This window comes from Cylas formicarius, unplaced genomic scaffold (assembly GCF_029955315.1).
Source record: "Cylas formicarius isolate icCylForm1 unplaced genomic scaffold, icCylForm1.1 PGA_scaffold_10__41_contigs__length_53128322, whole genome shotgun sequence".
In the NCBI taxonomy this organism is placed as follows: Eukaryota; Metazoa; Arthropoda; class Insecta; order Coleoptera; family Brentidae; genus Cylas; species Cylas formicarius.
The window spans coordinates 41,882,036-41,901,059 of NW_026844214.1; the positions used below are offsets into that span (position 1 = coordinate 41,882,036).

General features: G+C 36.7%; 1 protein-coding gene across 2 annotated transcripts in view; it reads left to right on the top strand.

The window, feature by feature from the left end:
- LOC132695671 (protein prickle-like) overlaps nucleotides 1-19,024 on the top strand; it is a 357,244-nt gene that overhangs the window by 304,692 nt on the left and 33,528 nt on the right. For both annotated transcript variants that reach the window (XM_060660081.1, XM_060660089.1), the window contains one exon: nucleotides 16,906-17,148. In XM_060660081.1, coding sequence (XP_060516064.1) covers nucleotides 16,906-17,148 — 243 coding nt within the window. The remainder of the gene's footprint in view (nucleotides 1-16,905; nucleotides 17,149-19,024) is intronic.

The window sequence follows — 19,024 nt, forward strand, 5'->3', positions numbered from 1 at the left end:
TGGCTAACTGGGACTAGTTTTTGATGCCAAATATCGAGAAGGGTTATTTTGGATTTCTTTAGGAATAAAGTGTCTGTGAATTCTTATTCAGGAATACAAAAAACATAACTATATAATTTTTTATGCTGGATTTTCTTAAAATTAAATTTGATTAGAGAGGATTAGATGTGAACTTTGTACAACCAAGTTTGCCATGGACAAGCGAATATTCGACAGTCAAACGCACTAGCTAATTTATATTTTTATTTTGTTCACATCTTTCGAATACTCAGATTTATTAATGCTGTTGTTTTAAGATCTGTTGTCATTTTCAATTTGAAAAAATCTCTAAAATTACTGCTCGATTTACCGCTTCAAAAAACTGTGTCAGTTAGCCATGACTTTAGTCGATGCTATAAGAAAAAACCGTTTTATTTCTCCTAAGTAAGATCGATCCAGCAGAAAAGAATGATCAAAATTGAGCCATAAACAAACATTCTACAGCAGTAATGCTTAAGGAACTTCATGGAAAATGTTATAGTTAAGTTTTATGTAGTCCTGAATAAAAATTCGTTCGGACTTTATTCTTGAAGAAATTCCTAATAGCCGTTCTCGATATTTGACATCAAAAATTAGTACCAGTTGGCCATGATTTTAGATTGATGTAAAAAGAAACATATGGTTTTAGTGCGTTTTTGAGAGATCTATCCAACAAAAAAAAGTTATCAAAATTAATCCGTAATCAAAGGCCTTAAGCAGGGCGTAAACGATATTTCAAATACCTTGTATTTTAGCATTATAGAAATTGATATAGTTGGGTTCTAAGTACTCCCGAATAAGAATTCGTTGCTAATTTATTTGATTTAAATCCCTAAAACTACTTTTCCCGCCTTTCTCTTTTCTTAAATAGTAACAGTTGACCATAACTTTTAGTTGAAGCAATACGTAAAACAAGGCATTTTTCAGAGATTTATCCAACAAAAAATCATCAAAATCGATCCATAAACAGAGATTTCACAAGGGTGTACATTGGAACACCCATATATTATGTTGATAACTTGTAGGACTCTTGTTCGCTTTTATTTTGAATTTCAAAAAATTGGTACTGAATTCGTAATCAGTTACCTTAAAAATATATTATATAAACTGATTTTTAAAGTCATAAATATTCATATATTGCCAAATTTTTACGATACAATGTGAGCCGATTATTTTCGCTCTCTTTGTATTAGTTTTGTTCATACCTACGTCACTGCGATTATCAATAATAAATACCTTTCCCCCGCGGACTGACGTTCGTCTTCGCTTTGAGCGCTCGCGGAAGCGGGAAGTTCTTGGAGATGCACCGAACAATGGGGCGCGAACGTAAAGGCCTTCGTAAATAAATTACCCACGTGCGGATCAAACCGGCGCCGCCGCCACGCGGGAGCGTGACACGTTGCCGGTGCAAATTTCCGACGTAAACATGACAACGGCGGGCCTCCGGATTTGCATACCGAAATGAGCGGCAGCCGCCCGCCAGTTCACGGTGTCGTCCCCAGAGGTTGTTATTCCCGGCGTTGCCAACTCCTCTCCTCTCAATTTATTGGCGGATCCCGGAACAAACACCATACAGAGGCGACAAAAAGATAACATTGCTTTTGATTCACCTTAGAGAAAACAACAAACTATCGACTGGTTAACCATAAAAAATTTGGAATTTGAAGATTATTTGATAAAGACTTCATAAACTATTACATACAGCAAATTTACACAAACATCGTTGCTGGCGTAAGGCTGTGTGGCAAGCCGCAACAGGACCTTAAGTTACTGTTTGATTAAGCCATTGAGGAAGTGACAGCAGAGAACTAGAAAAAAAACTTTGTAGCATATCACCAAAAAAGAGGAGAAAATTGACTATTTCTTCTATCGGATCATCGACCACTAACGTCAAGAGAAGATGACCAAGATTATTAAGATTGAAAATTAAGAGGGCTGTACAGAATGCCTAATTTTTATTGTTAAAATATAATTCTCGCCCTTTTTACGAATATCTTGCCGAGACGCCCTTGGCATAATATTTTCAGTATTCGTGAATGGATATTTGCCAATACTCTAATCTATTTGGCATATTACAACATTTCATCAAAACACAGCAGAAAAATTCATAAAATGAACGCAGAAATCTCTCTCATTTAAATGCATAAAATTTTCAGAATGTATGCATGGAAAAGTAATTATGAACATTAATATTATTTGAAATAAATCCAGAACTATTTTTTTCAAAGAAACTTCCACAGGCTGCTGTAATACTTTTTACAAAACTTCTGGATTCCTCCTGCGTCTGTTTTTGCTGAGTCGAACTTGCTGACGTTTCGCCAATCATCCTGTTGACTTCTTCAGAGCGTGACTGAAACTAGCTCGCATTTTACTCTGTACCTGCTTATATATTGTTTGAGGGGACCAGAGCTAAACGTAGGGCATAAGGCAAGAATTTTATCGAATAAAATTTTATGTCCGGTTTCATGAAATTTTATTCGATAAAACTATAATTCTTGCATGTAATCAGTTCTTCTACCAACTAAAAATTCGAGAATGTATAGAAATCTATAACAATCTTAACCGCTACTCAGGTCAATATGGGAATCAGTCATCCGAGACGGTGTTTATGCCCCTCATTGCTATTATAAAAAAATTATATTATAATAATTAATAATTCAACAATACCATTGATACATTCAGATAATAGCCATTTGCAATTTACAAATTATTCTTTGCAGTTATAAAAACAACTGATAACAAAATGTTTTTCAAAATTTCTCAAAAGAAAAACTTCGCGCAACATCTACAGAAGTTATCGAACAATATTTTAGTTTTGAATTAAGTTATACAACTCCAGCTCTGTTTAAAAATTAGTGAAATTGCCTATAAAAACTTCTTCTATATTCTATATATTGGTCCAACTGCAGATTTATATATGCGGGATTTTGTTTCGGTTCTTAAGAATTTATTCTTCCATACCGTGTTGTTTAGGCATCCTGCTCTCTTATTTAATCCTCAGTGTTATTATCATATGATAATATCCTAAATATTTGATGTTAATTACCTGCTCTATAATTTGGTTATCAAGTTCCAGCTTACATCTAAGTGATTTAGTTTTTTTGGCCTATATTTTCATGTTAAATTTCTTTTTATTTATAATAAACTGATGTAGTAATCTCTGCGAATCAACTTCTGAAATATTTTTTAGGATCTTGAAGCCTTTATTTTCAATTACCCACAATGTTTTTTGTAACCGCAGCCCCAATATTACCTGAAATTGCTTTGTAATCTTCTTCCAATATATCTGAATCTGTCAAAGAACTTAGACAGCCCCCTCCTCGTGAGTGCTATAAGAACCAAAGAAGAATTTGTTTTTATAAATATTAAATCTTCTTTTACTGTTGGGTCATAAAAAAAGAGTTCTTATATTTATTAGAGCTTCAGAAGATGAGTCGTTTAGAATTTCCTTATCTGTTCAAATTCAATTAAAAGTTCTCGGCAGCGGCTAACCAAGTTATCCAGCGAGATATTACTGGTTGTGAGTACTTCGAGTATTTGGACAATTTTTCTTATAAAATTGAACACATGAAGGCGCTTTTGGAAATACTTTTGGTACTGTTAGATTAAAAAAAAAGTTATGTTGGAAATACTGACTAGAGAGTGTTACAACTATTTTTATTCTTTGCTCATGGAGTTCCGATTATGCTGTGGTTATGTTTCTCTCTCCGGCCGGGCTCCATTAAGAAAAATGATCTGCGGTAGAGGAGATAAAGAATTTTATGTTTTGTTAAATATTATGTCTGTCCGTAAATTCAATGGCTGAGAAAAGTAATCTACCGACGGTCCCTACATTACTTGGTTAATGAAATGATTAACAAATGGAAACTGGTCTCTTATCCATTCGCTACTCTATTCGTACCATGCGCCAAACAAATAACATAAAATAATTTAGAATAAAATATTTCTAAATTTGATGATGCCTTAGGGTACAGCACCGATAAAAGGAGTATGAATTTTTCGGTCGAAACACTGTTGGGCAAAAAAAAAGTTGGTTAATGTTTCTTGAACCAATCTGGTTACATGTAAACAAGGCATACAAGAACGTTTCAAATAGACGTTATCAAAGATATTAAAATTTCCCTTTGTACTATCGGATTTTGTTTGCCATGTTATTAACTTAACAAAGAACTTTTTGTTTTTACTAGGAATACCCTAGAGTGAAGGTTTATCCTGTTCAATTCTATGAATCTATCCATTCATAAGAAAACAGTAAAGTAATAAATAAATTAAAAACTAATAAACACATGCCGTGTTGAAAAGGGCCGCACAGGGTCTTTATTTGGCAATAAAATGTTGATAACCCAAGTTGGCAAAATAAAACTTTAACATAACGCTGCTTCAATGTGTTTCTGCTCAATTATCATTGAACTGAGGTGGCTTTTACTTGATGAAAATCCATTTATCAAAATAAATAAGAACTAAAAAGTTCAGATTTTCACGAAATTATATATTATGACAAGACAATTGTTTCGACAACACCGTGTCTTTATGAAATGTGATTTGATAAAGACACGACGGTGTTGTCGAAACAATTGTCATGTAAAAAAATATATAAGTTCTTGAAAATCTGAACTTTTAGTTCTTATTTATTTTGATTTCAATTATCATTTGGAACTAAAATAAACCAGGTGTCAATAAACTATGAACGTTATCGTCCTTCAGGAATCTCGCTCTTTATTTGTTTTTGTCTGTTGTCTCGCTGTTTTAATAGTAAGATAGGAATAGAATAAATATCATTTATTCGCCTCAAAAATTTTTAATTTCATTGCTTTGTCAGTCAGAAACAGGATTAAAGATTTAGATACGCCTATGGGCACATGCACATTGCCAAAACTATTCTTACTATTCTACGCGAAAGATGATTCGTGGAACCTCCCTCTATAGTGACAACATCCCTCCACAAAAGGATGATTGACCACATAAATATCCAATGATGAACTTCATCAGATGAAGTGTGTTAAACTTATTTTTTGAGTTGCAAAGTCAATTAAATTTCGAATAGATGCTTTGCGAGCCTTTTTGTGCGTTAATTTTTGATCACTTTGGAACCGCAGTAAATTGATACTCTTTTCTTGTGATTCTTCTGCACTCAGCATTTTTCGTATCCATGTTTAATGAGTTCACGCTGCGACGGCGACAGAGGAATTTCTTCTTGTTTCTTACGTAACATAAGTAGTCCGCTCTTATCTCTCCTGCGTATTGGTCTGTGAAAAAGATTTGTCACGTCAGCAGGTTATTAACAAATTCTCACGGCCGCTACCGAAATCTAATAACCAATGGGAAGCCTGAAATCCGATAGGGTAATCCGATCTTCTGTCTCGTCTCTCTCTCGTAACAGGAGTATTGTATTCGTAATCTTAACGTTAATAGGCCGGAATTAAAATTAACGCTAACGAAATTTTTTTAATTTGAATCAATTTTTCAAAAATATTTTACCCATTTCGGCTACAAAGCTCGGCGCTCAATTACTGGGGTTCTTTGGTCGTAAACGATCCATAAAAACGACGAATAAAACGGCAGCGGGAGCGGAGAATCGCTGCCGTCGACAGGTGAGAAACCGTAAGAAGTTTTGCGGAGGTCGTTTTTGCAACAGGTGGGTATAAAGTCGACCTGCGAACTTTTGCGGGAAAATGTCTCTGCGCACAGTTATACCCATCCCCAGCTAGCACCGTGGAACGTCTGTATATTTGTCAAAGTCTTATTTACCCATTTAATTGCAAATCTATTTGAAAAATGTTTTTGTATAAAAATAATATTCTCTCAAAAAAGCAATATGGTTTCAGAGTGGGAACCAGCACAGCGAACACCATGTTTGAATTGGTGAATATTGTCTCAGAAAAAATGCATAATAAGGAAAAATATATTGCATTCTTTATCGATCTTGCGAAGGCCTTTGACACAGATTCTCATACCTTGTTGCTTGAGGTTAGGATCGGGAAAACTGTGAGTGGGAGAGGGACAGTTAAACACGGCATACCACAGGGTACGGTAATAGGATCCATACGTTTTAATATCTACTATTTAATATGCCGATGATACCGTCATAGTTCGCTTCTCTGCAGAGGGGTGGAGAGATGAGAGAGAAGAGAGGAGAGGGTGGTTAGGAGAGGGTTGAGGTGAGGAAAGAGAGGGGGCGGGTGATAGGGGGGAGGGAGAGGGGAGGGGAAAGGAAAGAGAGGGTAAGGGAGATGAGAGAAAGGAGAGGAGAGAGAGATAGACATCAGTCACCTAATTCAAACTCAAAGAATTTCTAGGACTTGCTTATATTTGACAACGGTAATGCGCGCGTTTGTTCAAGAACACAGTTTTCGGTTAGACAAAGCACGAAATAGAAATAGCTAAGAGAGAGGGTGATTCTAATAATGGCTAGAGGAAGACATTCTTCATTGTTGCATTGTCGATTTATATTATATTTCTTACGCACAATTCTTCCTCCCACAACCAAATGTTTTGGGTTGTTATAAAACCTTTTGGAAGTGTGGAATGGTTTAATATGCCCAAATTGCGCACAAATTCCTTTGACTAACAAATTCGAATATGCTTTCTATTTCCGCCTACCTATAAAGAATGATTATAAAATCAAATAAAAGTTAATCTACCGTCTAAGACAAAAGAAAAGAATAATAAGTAGAATAAGAAACTTTTTTCAAGATGTGTGTGTAAATGTGACAACATTTGCAGGAAAGTGTTGAACTGTGTATTCAAGAAGGAATTCGTATTATTGAACAACTGATTACATAGCCCATTTGAGTTTTTTAAACTATTTCCAGGTAACTATATCTTTATTTGATTTTTGAGTGATTTTTTGTTTAATACTTGTATTTCTCAAAAGTTGGCAACGTCGAACTTCTTAAGGAAGATGGTAAGGATAAAAAATAAAGTGTTTTATTTGATTTTATGGAACACTTAATAAAAAATGTTCGCCTAATTTGCACCGCCTCGTATATTTCGCAACAATATACAAATGCCCCGTATTTCCACGCAGCGCGTACCTCACCCCCGCCCTAACCAGTCCCCACCACTTTTAAAATTATTATTCCCCATTGTGCATTCGATCGCGTCCGCGCGACAATAACGCGAGAGCGCAAAAAAAAAATAAATAAATTAAAAAATTGCCGGACAATGTTGCCGGCCGGCGTAGAGGCGAGCGCGCCCGCTTGATTTACGAGTTCTGATACAGTCGACAGGGGGCGCGGCAGGTTAAAACGCGTTCACGTAGCAGGCGGCGATCGCTTTGCGCGTAAACTGTACCGGTCCAGCGAATATTCTAGTATAATATATTTAAATCTGCAAATTTAAGAGTCTGGTTACGTTCGGCGGCAGTATACAGGGCGTTTAGTACGTCCTGAATGCGACTGTCATTTTTGGGTGCTTTTATGGCAAACAGTGTATCATCAGTAATTGGAAATATTTCAACTTTAGAATGCTGAGCTCAAAATATTCGGGTATGTTTTCAGACTTGTTCTTCTTCTGTCAGTAGCTCTCTATGGATGTTGGCCACGTTGGTCCATGTAATCTTCTTGACATTCCCGTCCACTGCGTAATATTTTTCAGTGACGATGTTCATCGGCGCCCCGGACGTTTTCTACCGGTTATCTTGCCCTGCAAGATTTGTTGGATAAGTTGATACACGCAATGTATAATGTTAAATTGATTTTGCAAGAGATCCTGAGCATACGGCGATAGCACCGCACCTCGAAAGCTTTCAATCGTGGAGCATCTGTCAAGGTCCAGACTTCCACTCCATGCAGCAATCTTAGCAATATTCAGATGGTATTATATAGGTTTCTGTTTTTTGTATGCGGCATTTGATCTCCCGTGAGTGATCCCACTTCTTGTTCAAGCTGCAGGCGTTAAACTGGTGATACTGCCCTTCATCTTCTTTATTAACCACAAGAATTTTGATTTTCTAATATAAAATATTCTTCAGACTACTGGAAAATATGTTATATTGTTCCTATCTTCAAAACAGGAGAGTGTTGACCACATATTTTTTCAAAGTCTTTGATAGGGTGGTACTGTTTAGTAAACTATCTATGGAAGGTATACCAGGTGGACTTCTAGATTGGATCGAGCCTGTATGGGTGGTTAGACGTGGAAATTAGTTTTCGAAGGCTATTCGAGTTAATTCGTAGCGCCACTTAAGAGGGTTATTCATTTCCATATTGTTTTCGTAATGCTAATTACGTTCTTTTTGCCTTCGACTTAAAGCTTTTCTCGATGATTCTAGATCATCCTCATTTACGCATGAATCCTGATGGTGTAACTTGAAATCCATGGATGCCAATATCTCAAAACGCTTCAAAATGTCTCGTTTCACCTTCTTCGCGATCCTACAGTTTACAAATATACTTGGATTGATGAAAAATTAAAAGCGGGATGAAATGTTAAGTATGCGGGTTTACCATCATATGTCTATGATAGTAGGAATAAAATGTTGGGCTTTATTGGTAGGTCGTCATTATATTTTCAATTCCATAAAACTACTGCATTATTATGGAATCCTGATTACCAATGTCATATTGATAGACTCAAACAGGTCCAGCATCGCTTTATTGCTACATAGGTATTAAGTTGGGGATTTACTTGTCTAGCAATGATTAGGGGGAATTTGAGAATTTCTTGGATCTGAACTATGCTAATAAACCTACTATAATTAATAAGCACCTATGACGTCAAAATAATTTTGAAACATTATGTTGAATGTTAAATATCTTGTTATTTTTTGTTAAATTTTATAAAAGTATTAGAGAATCAGAAAATTCGCCTTTATCCTAGAATGAGGGTTGTCAACCAGTGTCTTCCCTCTGTCGTGTACCCCTAATGGTAGCCAGAAACCTTTACGGTTACTTAGCAAAGTATGATCAGGATACGTCAAATAGTTTTAAAGTACAGGGCAAAAATATTTATTAAATTTATAACTACAACGCCCTATAAATCTCTAAGTTAATAAGTTACGTTAAACCTTAATATTTAAAGCAAATTTTTTCGAAAATAGTATGGTCTGTTCATAGATATAAGAAAGTTACCAATTGCTTTCGAATGGGATTATCCAAGGCTTGTCATTAACATACAATACAACAAGATTATTACCTAATGTTTCGGAATTTAAATTCAGGTAAAATTGTGGTCCGTAATAGAAAATAATTTTATACCTACCTCTGTTTAATATTCTTTGGTTTCGTATACTACTGAGTTAAAGTTTATTAGTAATCATTCTTATTTCGTGTGTAATACAGCGTGTGTTGAATCGTGTGCGAATTATGCAAAATATGTGCGACTCTAGTGTATCTCAGCAGATGCTCCCGCCCAAATGTGGAAAACACTATTCTATTGAGACTAAGGAAGTGATAAACAATGTTTATTTGACTCTCATTGAGCGTGGTGCCAGCAAGCAAGCATCTTTAGAAGAAACGGCCACATTAACGAAAATTCCAACATCAAATGTATGGAAAATTGTGAAAAATCCCATTTCAGCAAGGAAAAAAAGAAGCGATGCTGACATTTCCTCGAGTGTAGGAGGCTTGAAAAAGATGAAATCGGTGTTAAATGTGGCAGAACTACCTTATGGAAGTGTATTCAAACACATGGGTTCTAGATTTAAAAAAATTGACAAAAGGTAAGTTTAATGGAATCTTTTAGAATTCGGAAATGGCGGCTGGAATATCTAGAAAAAATTAGGATTTACAGAGAACAACAAAGGCCAATTATTTACTTGGATGAAACCTGGTTCGACACTTATGATACCCCGGAAAACGGTTGGGTTGACTCAACTGATAAGTGTAAAACAATAACTATTTTGCATGCTGGCTCTAAAGATGGTTGGATTCCAAATGTACTTTCTCTGTCTGCGAAAAATATTAAAGACTTCTCTGGATTACCAAACATTCCTCGTAATAGCGTCATTGTAATGGACAATGCAAGTTATCACAGTAGACAGTTGACTGAAAACTCCTTCCTCATGTGACACAAAAGCAACAATCCAAAACTACATGTATAATAACGACATTTACTTTCACGAAGATTATACCAAAAAGTAATTAATTGAGGTTCTACAAAGCTTGAACATGTTTGGCACCAACTGTTAACGTGTTAACTCCAATGTCCTCAAACTTATAGAAACCGAAATTTTTTAACATCCCTCCACAAAGTTGGGCAAATTCTGTTAAACATATAGAAAAAGTAGAACAATCGTATATCCATATTGCAAATAATATGGAACAAATAAAAATTAGAACAGGCGATGATAGCCATAGTGATACTGATATATTATGTGAATAATTTTAAGTAATTTAAGTAGGTAATAAAAATAATTTGTAATTTTATTTTAGATTTAAACATAAATACATACATAAATAAATAAATATTGTTTAGTATCTTTCCTAACAAAACCCCAAATAATTAAATTCTAAGCAAAGTACGGACCTGTTCGGCCATATTTCATTCTTACAGCTTGCCCGGGTCTTTCCTTAATTCGTATCAGTTAGTCACTTTCTTATATCTATAAACAGACTTTACCAAATGGAAAGACCAAAGATTTTCACATTTTCTAATCATGATAACTAAAATTTAACAATTAAAAAAGTGAAATAAAATCCTATCTTTCCTTCGCGTTGATTTTTTTGAAATTAGGCTGGTGGCATTTTCGAAAGTTATTGGCTAATTTGGGCCAACTGGCACGTAATTTTTTTTGTCAGAAAAGCACTTTGTTCTGAACAATACAAAACCAATAGAAAAAAAAAATTGATTGTAGTAATGTAAAAATGGATTACTTATTGCATACTGGATATAATAGAAAGCAGAAAAAAAGCTAAGAACAAAGGTACTAACAAATCGACAGATATATGGAAGTCTATTGGAGTGACAAAAACTGGATGGCTGGAGGAGCACTACAATGAGATTGAAACTGTTGAGAGGTAATATGACTCGCTTAATCTAAGCAGGAAAATCAAGGAAGCTGCTGATCTTCACAGACCTAAAACATACAGTTACATCAAGGTTATCCAATAATCGACATAAAACAAATAAACAACAAAGACATAGCAATTCGCATAGGACATTTTTAAAGACGATAGAAAGAGTTAATGATGTGTACAATACAGGACTTTAATTATGTATGAAGACGTACAGGCGGCCATTAAGTGCACAAAGAACTGCCGACAATTGGAGTTCCTGGCTCAAATGAACAATGAAGGAGTAAAATGCTGGTTAAAATCAACCTTTATCACTCTGCCTAAAAAACCAAATGTTAGAACGTGAGAAAATTATAGAAATATCAACCTAATAAACCTAAAGGCTCCTTAAAATAATACATAAGAGAATCTGTAAGAAATGCGAGCAATATATGTCGGACAAATTTTGGATTTCAAGACGAGCCCTTGAACGCCTATTAGGTACTTTAAGAAGAAGAATATTATTAATAATTGAAAATTTGATGTCACAATCAAAAATTAAATGAAAGTAATATTGTTAATTATGATATATGTAAAGTACGGAAAAATTTTCAAACTTTTGGTGGTACAATTGGAAGTACATTTTGCTGTTCAGATTCGTCTGTTGCGGTTGTTTATTTTTATTATTTTATTTTTTCCTCCAACGACACCGTTTGTCTCGGTCGCGACACACGGACTTACGGAAGAAAAACACTTAACTAAACGTGAATCGAAGGGCGAAAAGAAAACAAGTACAATAATATTTTATTTACACGGCAGAATATGCGTTTAAAAAAAGGAATGGCGTCGAATTCATTGGCAAGCGCGGCCCACTTGCTTTTACGACCCCTCTGAGGGCACTAATATTTATCCCCCTTTCGGAGGGTCGCTTGCGTCTTTAAATGTTACGCACCTGTTGGCCTCGTTGTAGTGGACCAGTTGAACTTTGCACAGCAGTTGGAAAACGCCACACGTTTACCACAAAATAGAAGGGAATAATAATGTACATACATCGTAAAAATAAATAAAGGGTAATGGTGCCAAAAAAGGTGCTTTGATTCGCGCTGACGTCACTTGATAGCAGTCCGACACCAGCTCGGTGACGCTACATTAATAGTGAAGAATGATGCCCAGCTTTAATTTTTTTCGAAAAAAATTAGTCCGCTTTATATACATACAAAATCTTCTCCAACCTCAGAAAGAACCGATTGTTACCTGTGTTTATGTCTCTTATTTTGATAATTTATCCAACTAATAAAAATTAATTAAATAGCTGCATCACATTTAAATTCAAAAACAAAACGAAGAATATTGTCATAATTGTTATAAGTTATAAACGCGTTGCACCAAATCATCTGTTGCCAGATATTTCTTTTATTTTTTTCGGTATAACTGGTCTGTGGAAGTAGACAAATTATTTTAAAGTTTTATAAGCAAGACAACTGTGGCTATTGACGACAATTTATGGCTAGTACGGTAAAAATTGTTTCGCCTCTGGCGGTTACATTTTCTTTCTAAACAGCGATCTTGACACACGTAATTCGTTTTTCCAAAACATTTAACTAGACCTGAGCATATTTCGAGAAAATACTGCCTTAGAAATGTCACATCTAAACTGAAGTCTATTAACTTGACGAACTGGAAGCGGCTATATTGTTTGTTAAAAACGAGATTGTAAATGGCCGCGCATACGCATATTAAATGTATTATCTAAATATTTTTTCATTGCCGCTTCCGGTATTTTCAGCATAGGCAGGGATCTATATATCTCGCAGCTATTTGGTTTTAATATTGAGTACATAGTTATAAGGTTGTTCGGAAAGTCATTTCGTTTTTTCCCGTCAGAGGACTTAATTACGTTTTTTCGAAACCAACTTCACACTTAAGCCGCATAACCACTATATGTCTTGAGAGCTGATATTGCAAGGCTTGTGTGTGAAAAAGTTCTATTAATTCTACGCAGTAGTTTTTGGTTGGTGCCCTTTTAAATATGGAGAGCAATAAGCAGCATTTTCGTCATATTTTACTTTTTTACTTCAGAAAAGGTAAAAATACTGTCCAAGCGAGAAAAAAATTGACGGATGTGTATGGAAAAGGCGTGTTAACAGTACGCCAGTGCCAGAACTGGTTTGCAAAATTTCGATCCGGCAATTTTGATGTCGAAGATGCACCACGGTCTGGAAGGCCGGTCGAAGCTGACAAAGATGCGATAAAGGCATTAGTTGATGCAAATCGGCGAATAACCACACGAGAGATCGGTTAGAGATTAAATTTGTCGAATTCGACTGTTTATGGCCATTTGAAAGGCATGGGCTTAACCTCGAAGCTCGATGTGTGGGTGCCCCATGTCCTTACGGAGCGAAATTTGTGTCGTCGCGTTGACGTGTGTGATTCGCTCCTCAAACGTCAAGAAAATGATCCATTTTTGAAGCGGATTATTACTGGGGACGAAAAATGGGTTGTATACAACAATGTTAAACGCAAGAGGTCATGGAGCAGAAAAGATGAACCGGCTCAAAGCGTATCAAAAGCCAACATTCACCAAAAAAAGGTGATGCTCTCCGTTTGGTGGGATGTCAAAGGAATCGTTTTTTTTTGAGCTTTTGCCGGACAATACAACGATTAATTCAGAAGTCTATTGTCATCAACTGGACAAATTGAATGATTCACTTAAAGAGAAGAGGCCCGAATTAATCAACAGGAAGGGTGTAGTGTTCCACCAGGATAATGCGAGACCTCACACAAGTTTGGTCACTCGCCAAAAACTTTTACAGCTTGAATGGGACGTACTGCAACATCCACAATATTCTCCAGATCTGGCGCCTTCCGACTACTATTTGTTCCGGTCCCTGCAAAATTTTTTGGATGGCAAAACCTTTACCTCAAATGAAGATGTCAAAAACCACCTGAACCAGTTTTTTGCCAGCAAGGACCAAAACTTTTATGAGAGGGGAATTATGTTACTGCCAGAAAGATGGCAAAAGGTGTCGGACCAGAATGGCCAATATGTAATTTAATAAAATATTTATTCATTATACGAAAACTGTCTTTCATGTTCCCCAAAAAAAACGAAATGACTTTCCGAACAACCCAATAAAAATATATAAAATTAGGAGGGTCAATATTCATTAATACTAAACAGTCGACAAGAAAAATGCTTATAAAACTAAGGATTCTCTTTTTGCAATTTTACTTCGTCAGATGGCGATGAGTAACCCTAACATACAGTGCTAGAGTTCAGGGAAGAAGGACCATATGCAGAATAATATAAACGTAAAAAATCTATGAAAATTAATTTCCTTATCTCAATCAATAGGTACAAAGTTTTTTAGAAATATGATCTATTTCAATGGTCCAAAGCGAGTAGAAATTTAACTACTGGTGATAATATCCCGGATATCGCCGAAGTGACTCGCAGCCGTAGGAAGCGAAACTGACGCGGTAAAATGACACTTTCCGCACGCTAGATCGGTGTATAATTGGGTATTTTCCAGAAGGGAGTTCATTTGGTAAAAGCGGAGCGCAGCGTAGCCATTGTTTACTAAACGACTCAAACGAGTTACTTAACCAAACGTGTTGCATTCTATACTTTTTTCTACTCCCGTCTCATGCCTAATTACACTCTGATCTAGCGTGCGAGAACCGTCAGTTTACCACGTCAGTTTCGGTTTCCCACGGATTTGGAGCCACTTCGGACATTCCCGGGATTTTACCGCACGTGTTTGGGAGCAATCGGATGTTTTCGGGGATATCTCCCACGCCTTGAATTTTGACGTTTGTCAATTCTGACGGTCGTAGAAAAAGTATAGTACGCGACACGTTCGGTAAACTATTTAAGTCACTCGTTTATTAAAAACTGGCTTCGTTCGTGTCAAATAAACTCCAAATGTTTGCACCGTTTGCATTGCGTTGTTGCATAATATACTATTTCTATGGCCGGGTACATTTTTGCAACACAACATTCGCTGACAGAATCAACAAACGTCAAAATTCAAGCCGTGTGATAATATCTCCGAAAACATCCGATTGCTCTCAAGCCAGTGGGATAATATCCCGGAAATGTCCGACTTGGCTCGGATTCGTGAGAAACGTTACTGGCGTGGTAAAATGACACTTTCCGCACGCTAGATCGGTCATGCTAGAGAAGGGAGTAAAAAATAGTATATTATGCAACAAGTGCGGTAAACGGCATTTGACTCACGAGTTTTTAATAGACGACTGAGTTCAAAAGTTTACCGAACATGTCGCATACTATACTTTTTCTACGACCTGTAGTTTTTGGGTACATTTTGGCAAAACAACAAACGTCAAAATTCAAAGCGTGGGAAATATCTCCGAAAACATCCGATCGCTCCCAAATCCGTGCGGTAAAATCCCGGAAATGTCCGAAATGGCACGGATTCGTGGGAAACGAAACTGACGTGGTAAAGTGACGATTCCCGCACGCTAGATCGGTGGGTAATTAGGTATTTTACAGACGGGAGTAGAAAAATATATTAAATATATGATAACAAGCTCCCTTGAGGAACGGTCCTATTATTTCCGTTTTTGAGCTTAACTACCGGTTTTCCAAAAGTCACCTGTCTTACAGTACATAGGGTGATTCATTAATACACGGCTCCCACTTTTTGGGCACGTTTTTCATCAGCTTGAACAAACGTTGGGTATAAACGTGGGTACGAAAACACTTTATTTCCTATGTACACGTTGTCAAAGACTTTTTGTTCAACTTATCTCCCACAATTTTTAAAATAATTAGCTAAAGTTTGGTATACTATTGCGTATGCAAAACGCAATATACCTGTTTAAAATTTTCGTCTCAGTATCTCCTCACGTAGCCTCTAGCTAGCCACATTTTATGATATTCTTACATCCCTAATGGACACATTTTTTTATTGATTGATTTGAGTTTCTGCATTTGATTTTGAAACGGAAACGAATTCTGCCTCAGGGAGTTTTCCATCCGTATAAAAATTGGTCGTATCGTTCGAAATCTCAATCTGCATCCGAAATTTTTCGATTTGCCGCGCGATTGAGATGGCTGGGAGAGACAGAAAACAACATCCAACTCGGTAATGACATATTGAAGGCATTTTGCATGAACATCACGTCCGTGTGGGGGGATAATGACGGATTCAAAGTACAATGAATTTCTTTTTCTTCTAGAGAGTGAATGAGTTTTTTTTTAACATTGTCAACGGTATCAAAACACAGGAAAAAGGAAAAATTTCCTTCATTTCATTTTTTTCTATGTATTTATTTTATTTAACGGCTCCTTGGTATTTCATTTCTCTCTTTCACTCGCTAACGACCAGTCTATATATACGACCAGCCAAGTCGTGCGTCCATATTAGATGCAAATCGAACTTGAAACAATTATTCGATGTAAATTGCTGGTCGTGACGTTCGGGCCGTATTGCCCGCCCGATCTGAACCCGTGTGGTCCTGCCGGCTACCGAGCGTGTGTTGTCGGTATATCTGTAGGAGAGGAAGGTGGCGGGCGCTTTATATTCAAATGGCGGCCTCCGAGGGCATAGATCAAAATGACGCTGGCCGCAGATTAACTTGTAGTTTGTACGGTCTTTTTGCACGCGGTGTGTCTCCCGCCTTATCTGGAACACCGAAGGGTCCTTTGTTAACGTCCGTTACGGACTAATTGGCACGGGATCGATGATAATCCTCGTGGCTAAACGCGGCTCACGAAAATAAAAAACGATTCGAGATCGTAGATTGCCTGTTTGCGGATTCGAACGTTATTTGACGCGTTTGGGACGTCTAAATCGAGTCGTTAATAGATAAAATTGATAACACAACGTCCACAATACGTCGGTACAATTTAGCGTTATTGTTAGTTAAAGGACTTTAACATAACTTCTCTCTATATCAAGACTACCACAGGCTCTATCGATTTCAGGTGCATCTCTACTTCAGCGCCTTGCCCGAAGACAAGGTACCATACGTCAACAGCGTGGGAGAGCGTTACAGAGTGCGTCAACTGCTACAGCAGCTGCCGCCACACGACAACGAAGTAAGATACTGCCACGCTCTCAGTGACGAAGAGCGCAAAGAGCTGAGGCTGTTTTCCGCTCAGCGCAAGAGGGAAGCCCTAGGTCGGGGGGCGGTCAGACAAGTGCCCGGCGCCATCAGATGCGACGCGGTAAGATTAAAAACAACAGTAGGACCATAAAAATTTACAGTTCTATAAAAACTAAGCTACAGCAATAATTGTAATCGCTAAAAGACGTAACTACGTCTTAAGTATTTTAAAGAAAAAAAGTGAGTGCGTCCCGGTTTTTTGTCACTGACAAGCAAGTCAATGTAAAAATAAATCATTTCTTGAGGAAATTGGTAATTTCTCTGTTAACGTACGTCACTGGAATAAGTATGACCTGAGCGAAGGATGAAGGTGAGAGAACGGACGGTACTAGAAGTTTCAAAACAAAAATTATCATGTAAATCGTGTAAAGAGTTTCGGGGAGATGTAATTGCCATCTTTTATGACCTTATTATAAATTTTCTCATATTAATCGTATTGACAGTGACTTCCATTTTAAACCAATTTCAAATCTTTTTGTTTAATGATTTTTGCTTGATCTCTGAAAGGCTAGTGATGAAGGATGTTCTAAACTTTTCGGAAATAAATATCGATAACTCCAGAAAGACTTAACGGATGTTAATAAAATTGGTATTGGTATCTGTCAGTGGAGGAGAGTAGCCCACACTGCAGCACTTAGGCTTCAGCAGGCTTATTGATTCCATGTAGGCGATGAGAGCTCCCAGATAAGGGATAGACATGAATTCGCTAGGCTAGTATAAACGAGGGGTTAGGACATTCGCAGAGAATGTGTTCGAATGTCTCGTCTTCCTTCGGGGTGCTACTCAAATACGATCTGAATTGGTATTTTTTAAGTAAGACCCATAAGAATACCTGTGACCATGCGTTGCTTTTTCCTAGACATAATCAGGACCAACCATTGTGTGAGCTATTACCACATAATCGCAAAAAATATTACAAAAAAAAGCAACAATATGAGTTATGTCATTACATAGTATCATAGTATAATTACAAAGTAATAAGTATAAAAATAATCGATAAAAAGACTTTTTTTTATTTTAATTTTCTGAATAAACATTTCCATTTTCATGGTTTTTATTAATTCTTAATAAAGCTCTATTTTTTATCTATCATGTCAAAGGATATTTAAAATCGAAATTTCTTTATCTTTTTTTTACCATACTTCCAAATGTTTTCAATTATTTGTGGTCGGGCTAACGCTGTTTTCAGAGTTCGAAGGACCACTTAGGAATCTTTTGGATTCCCGATAGGTTCAGCGGAGTAATAACCACTTAACTTTGTTTTTCACTACTTTAATAAATATACGGTAATCTACAAGCCAAACAGAAAGAAACAAACAAACATTTGTATTGCATATCAAAATTAATTGAAATTAGGAGGCATTCGCGGAGCGTCTCGACCCACACCCGTTCCACGCGTGAATCCCGTCGGGACCTGTCTTTTTCATCCTTGTCCTAGTGCAGTGTTGCCGGGTTGCGTCAAAGCTTGGAATTAATTTTTAGTCTTTCGCCTGAACATGCCGCCCGCCTTGGAACGTGTTGGTTCAAACACTTTCAAAACTGAACACTAGGAATGTTTTACTTAATTTTTATAGTCCGAATTTTCGAATGGGAAAGTGCAGATCTTTGACACTGCTCTTTTCACGATTGAATTGTTCACTTTCACACTCACTACTCGAACAATTCCGTCCTGACCTGGATGTAGTTCCGTTATCTTTCCAATATGCCACTTTAATGGAGGAGCATTGTCTTCTTTAAGCAGAACTACCATGTTTGGTCGTAACAACCTTTGCGAATTTTGTCGCCATTTGGATCTTACTTGTAACTCGTTCAAATATTCTAAGTGCCAACGCGTCCAGAAATGTTGCAAAATTTGTTGAAGTCTTTCGAATCGTTTTAATCGATTCTCTGGTACTTGTGTGTAAATTGGTTCCGGTATAGCAGTTAAACTTTTTCCA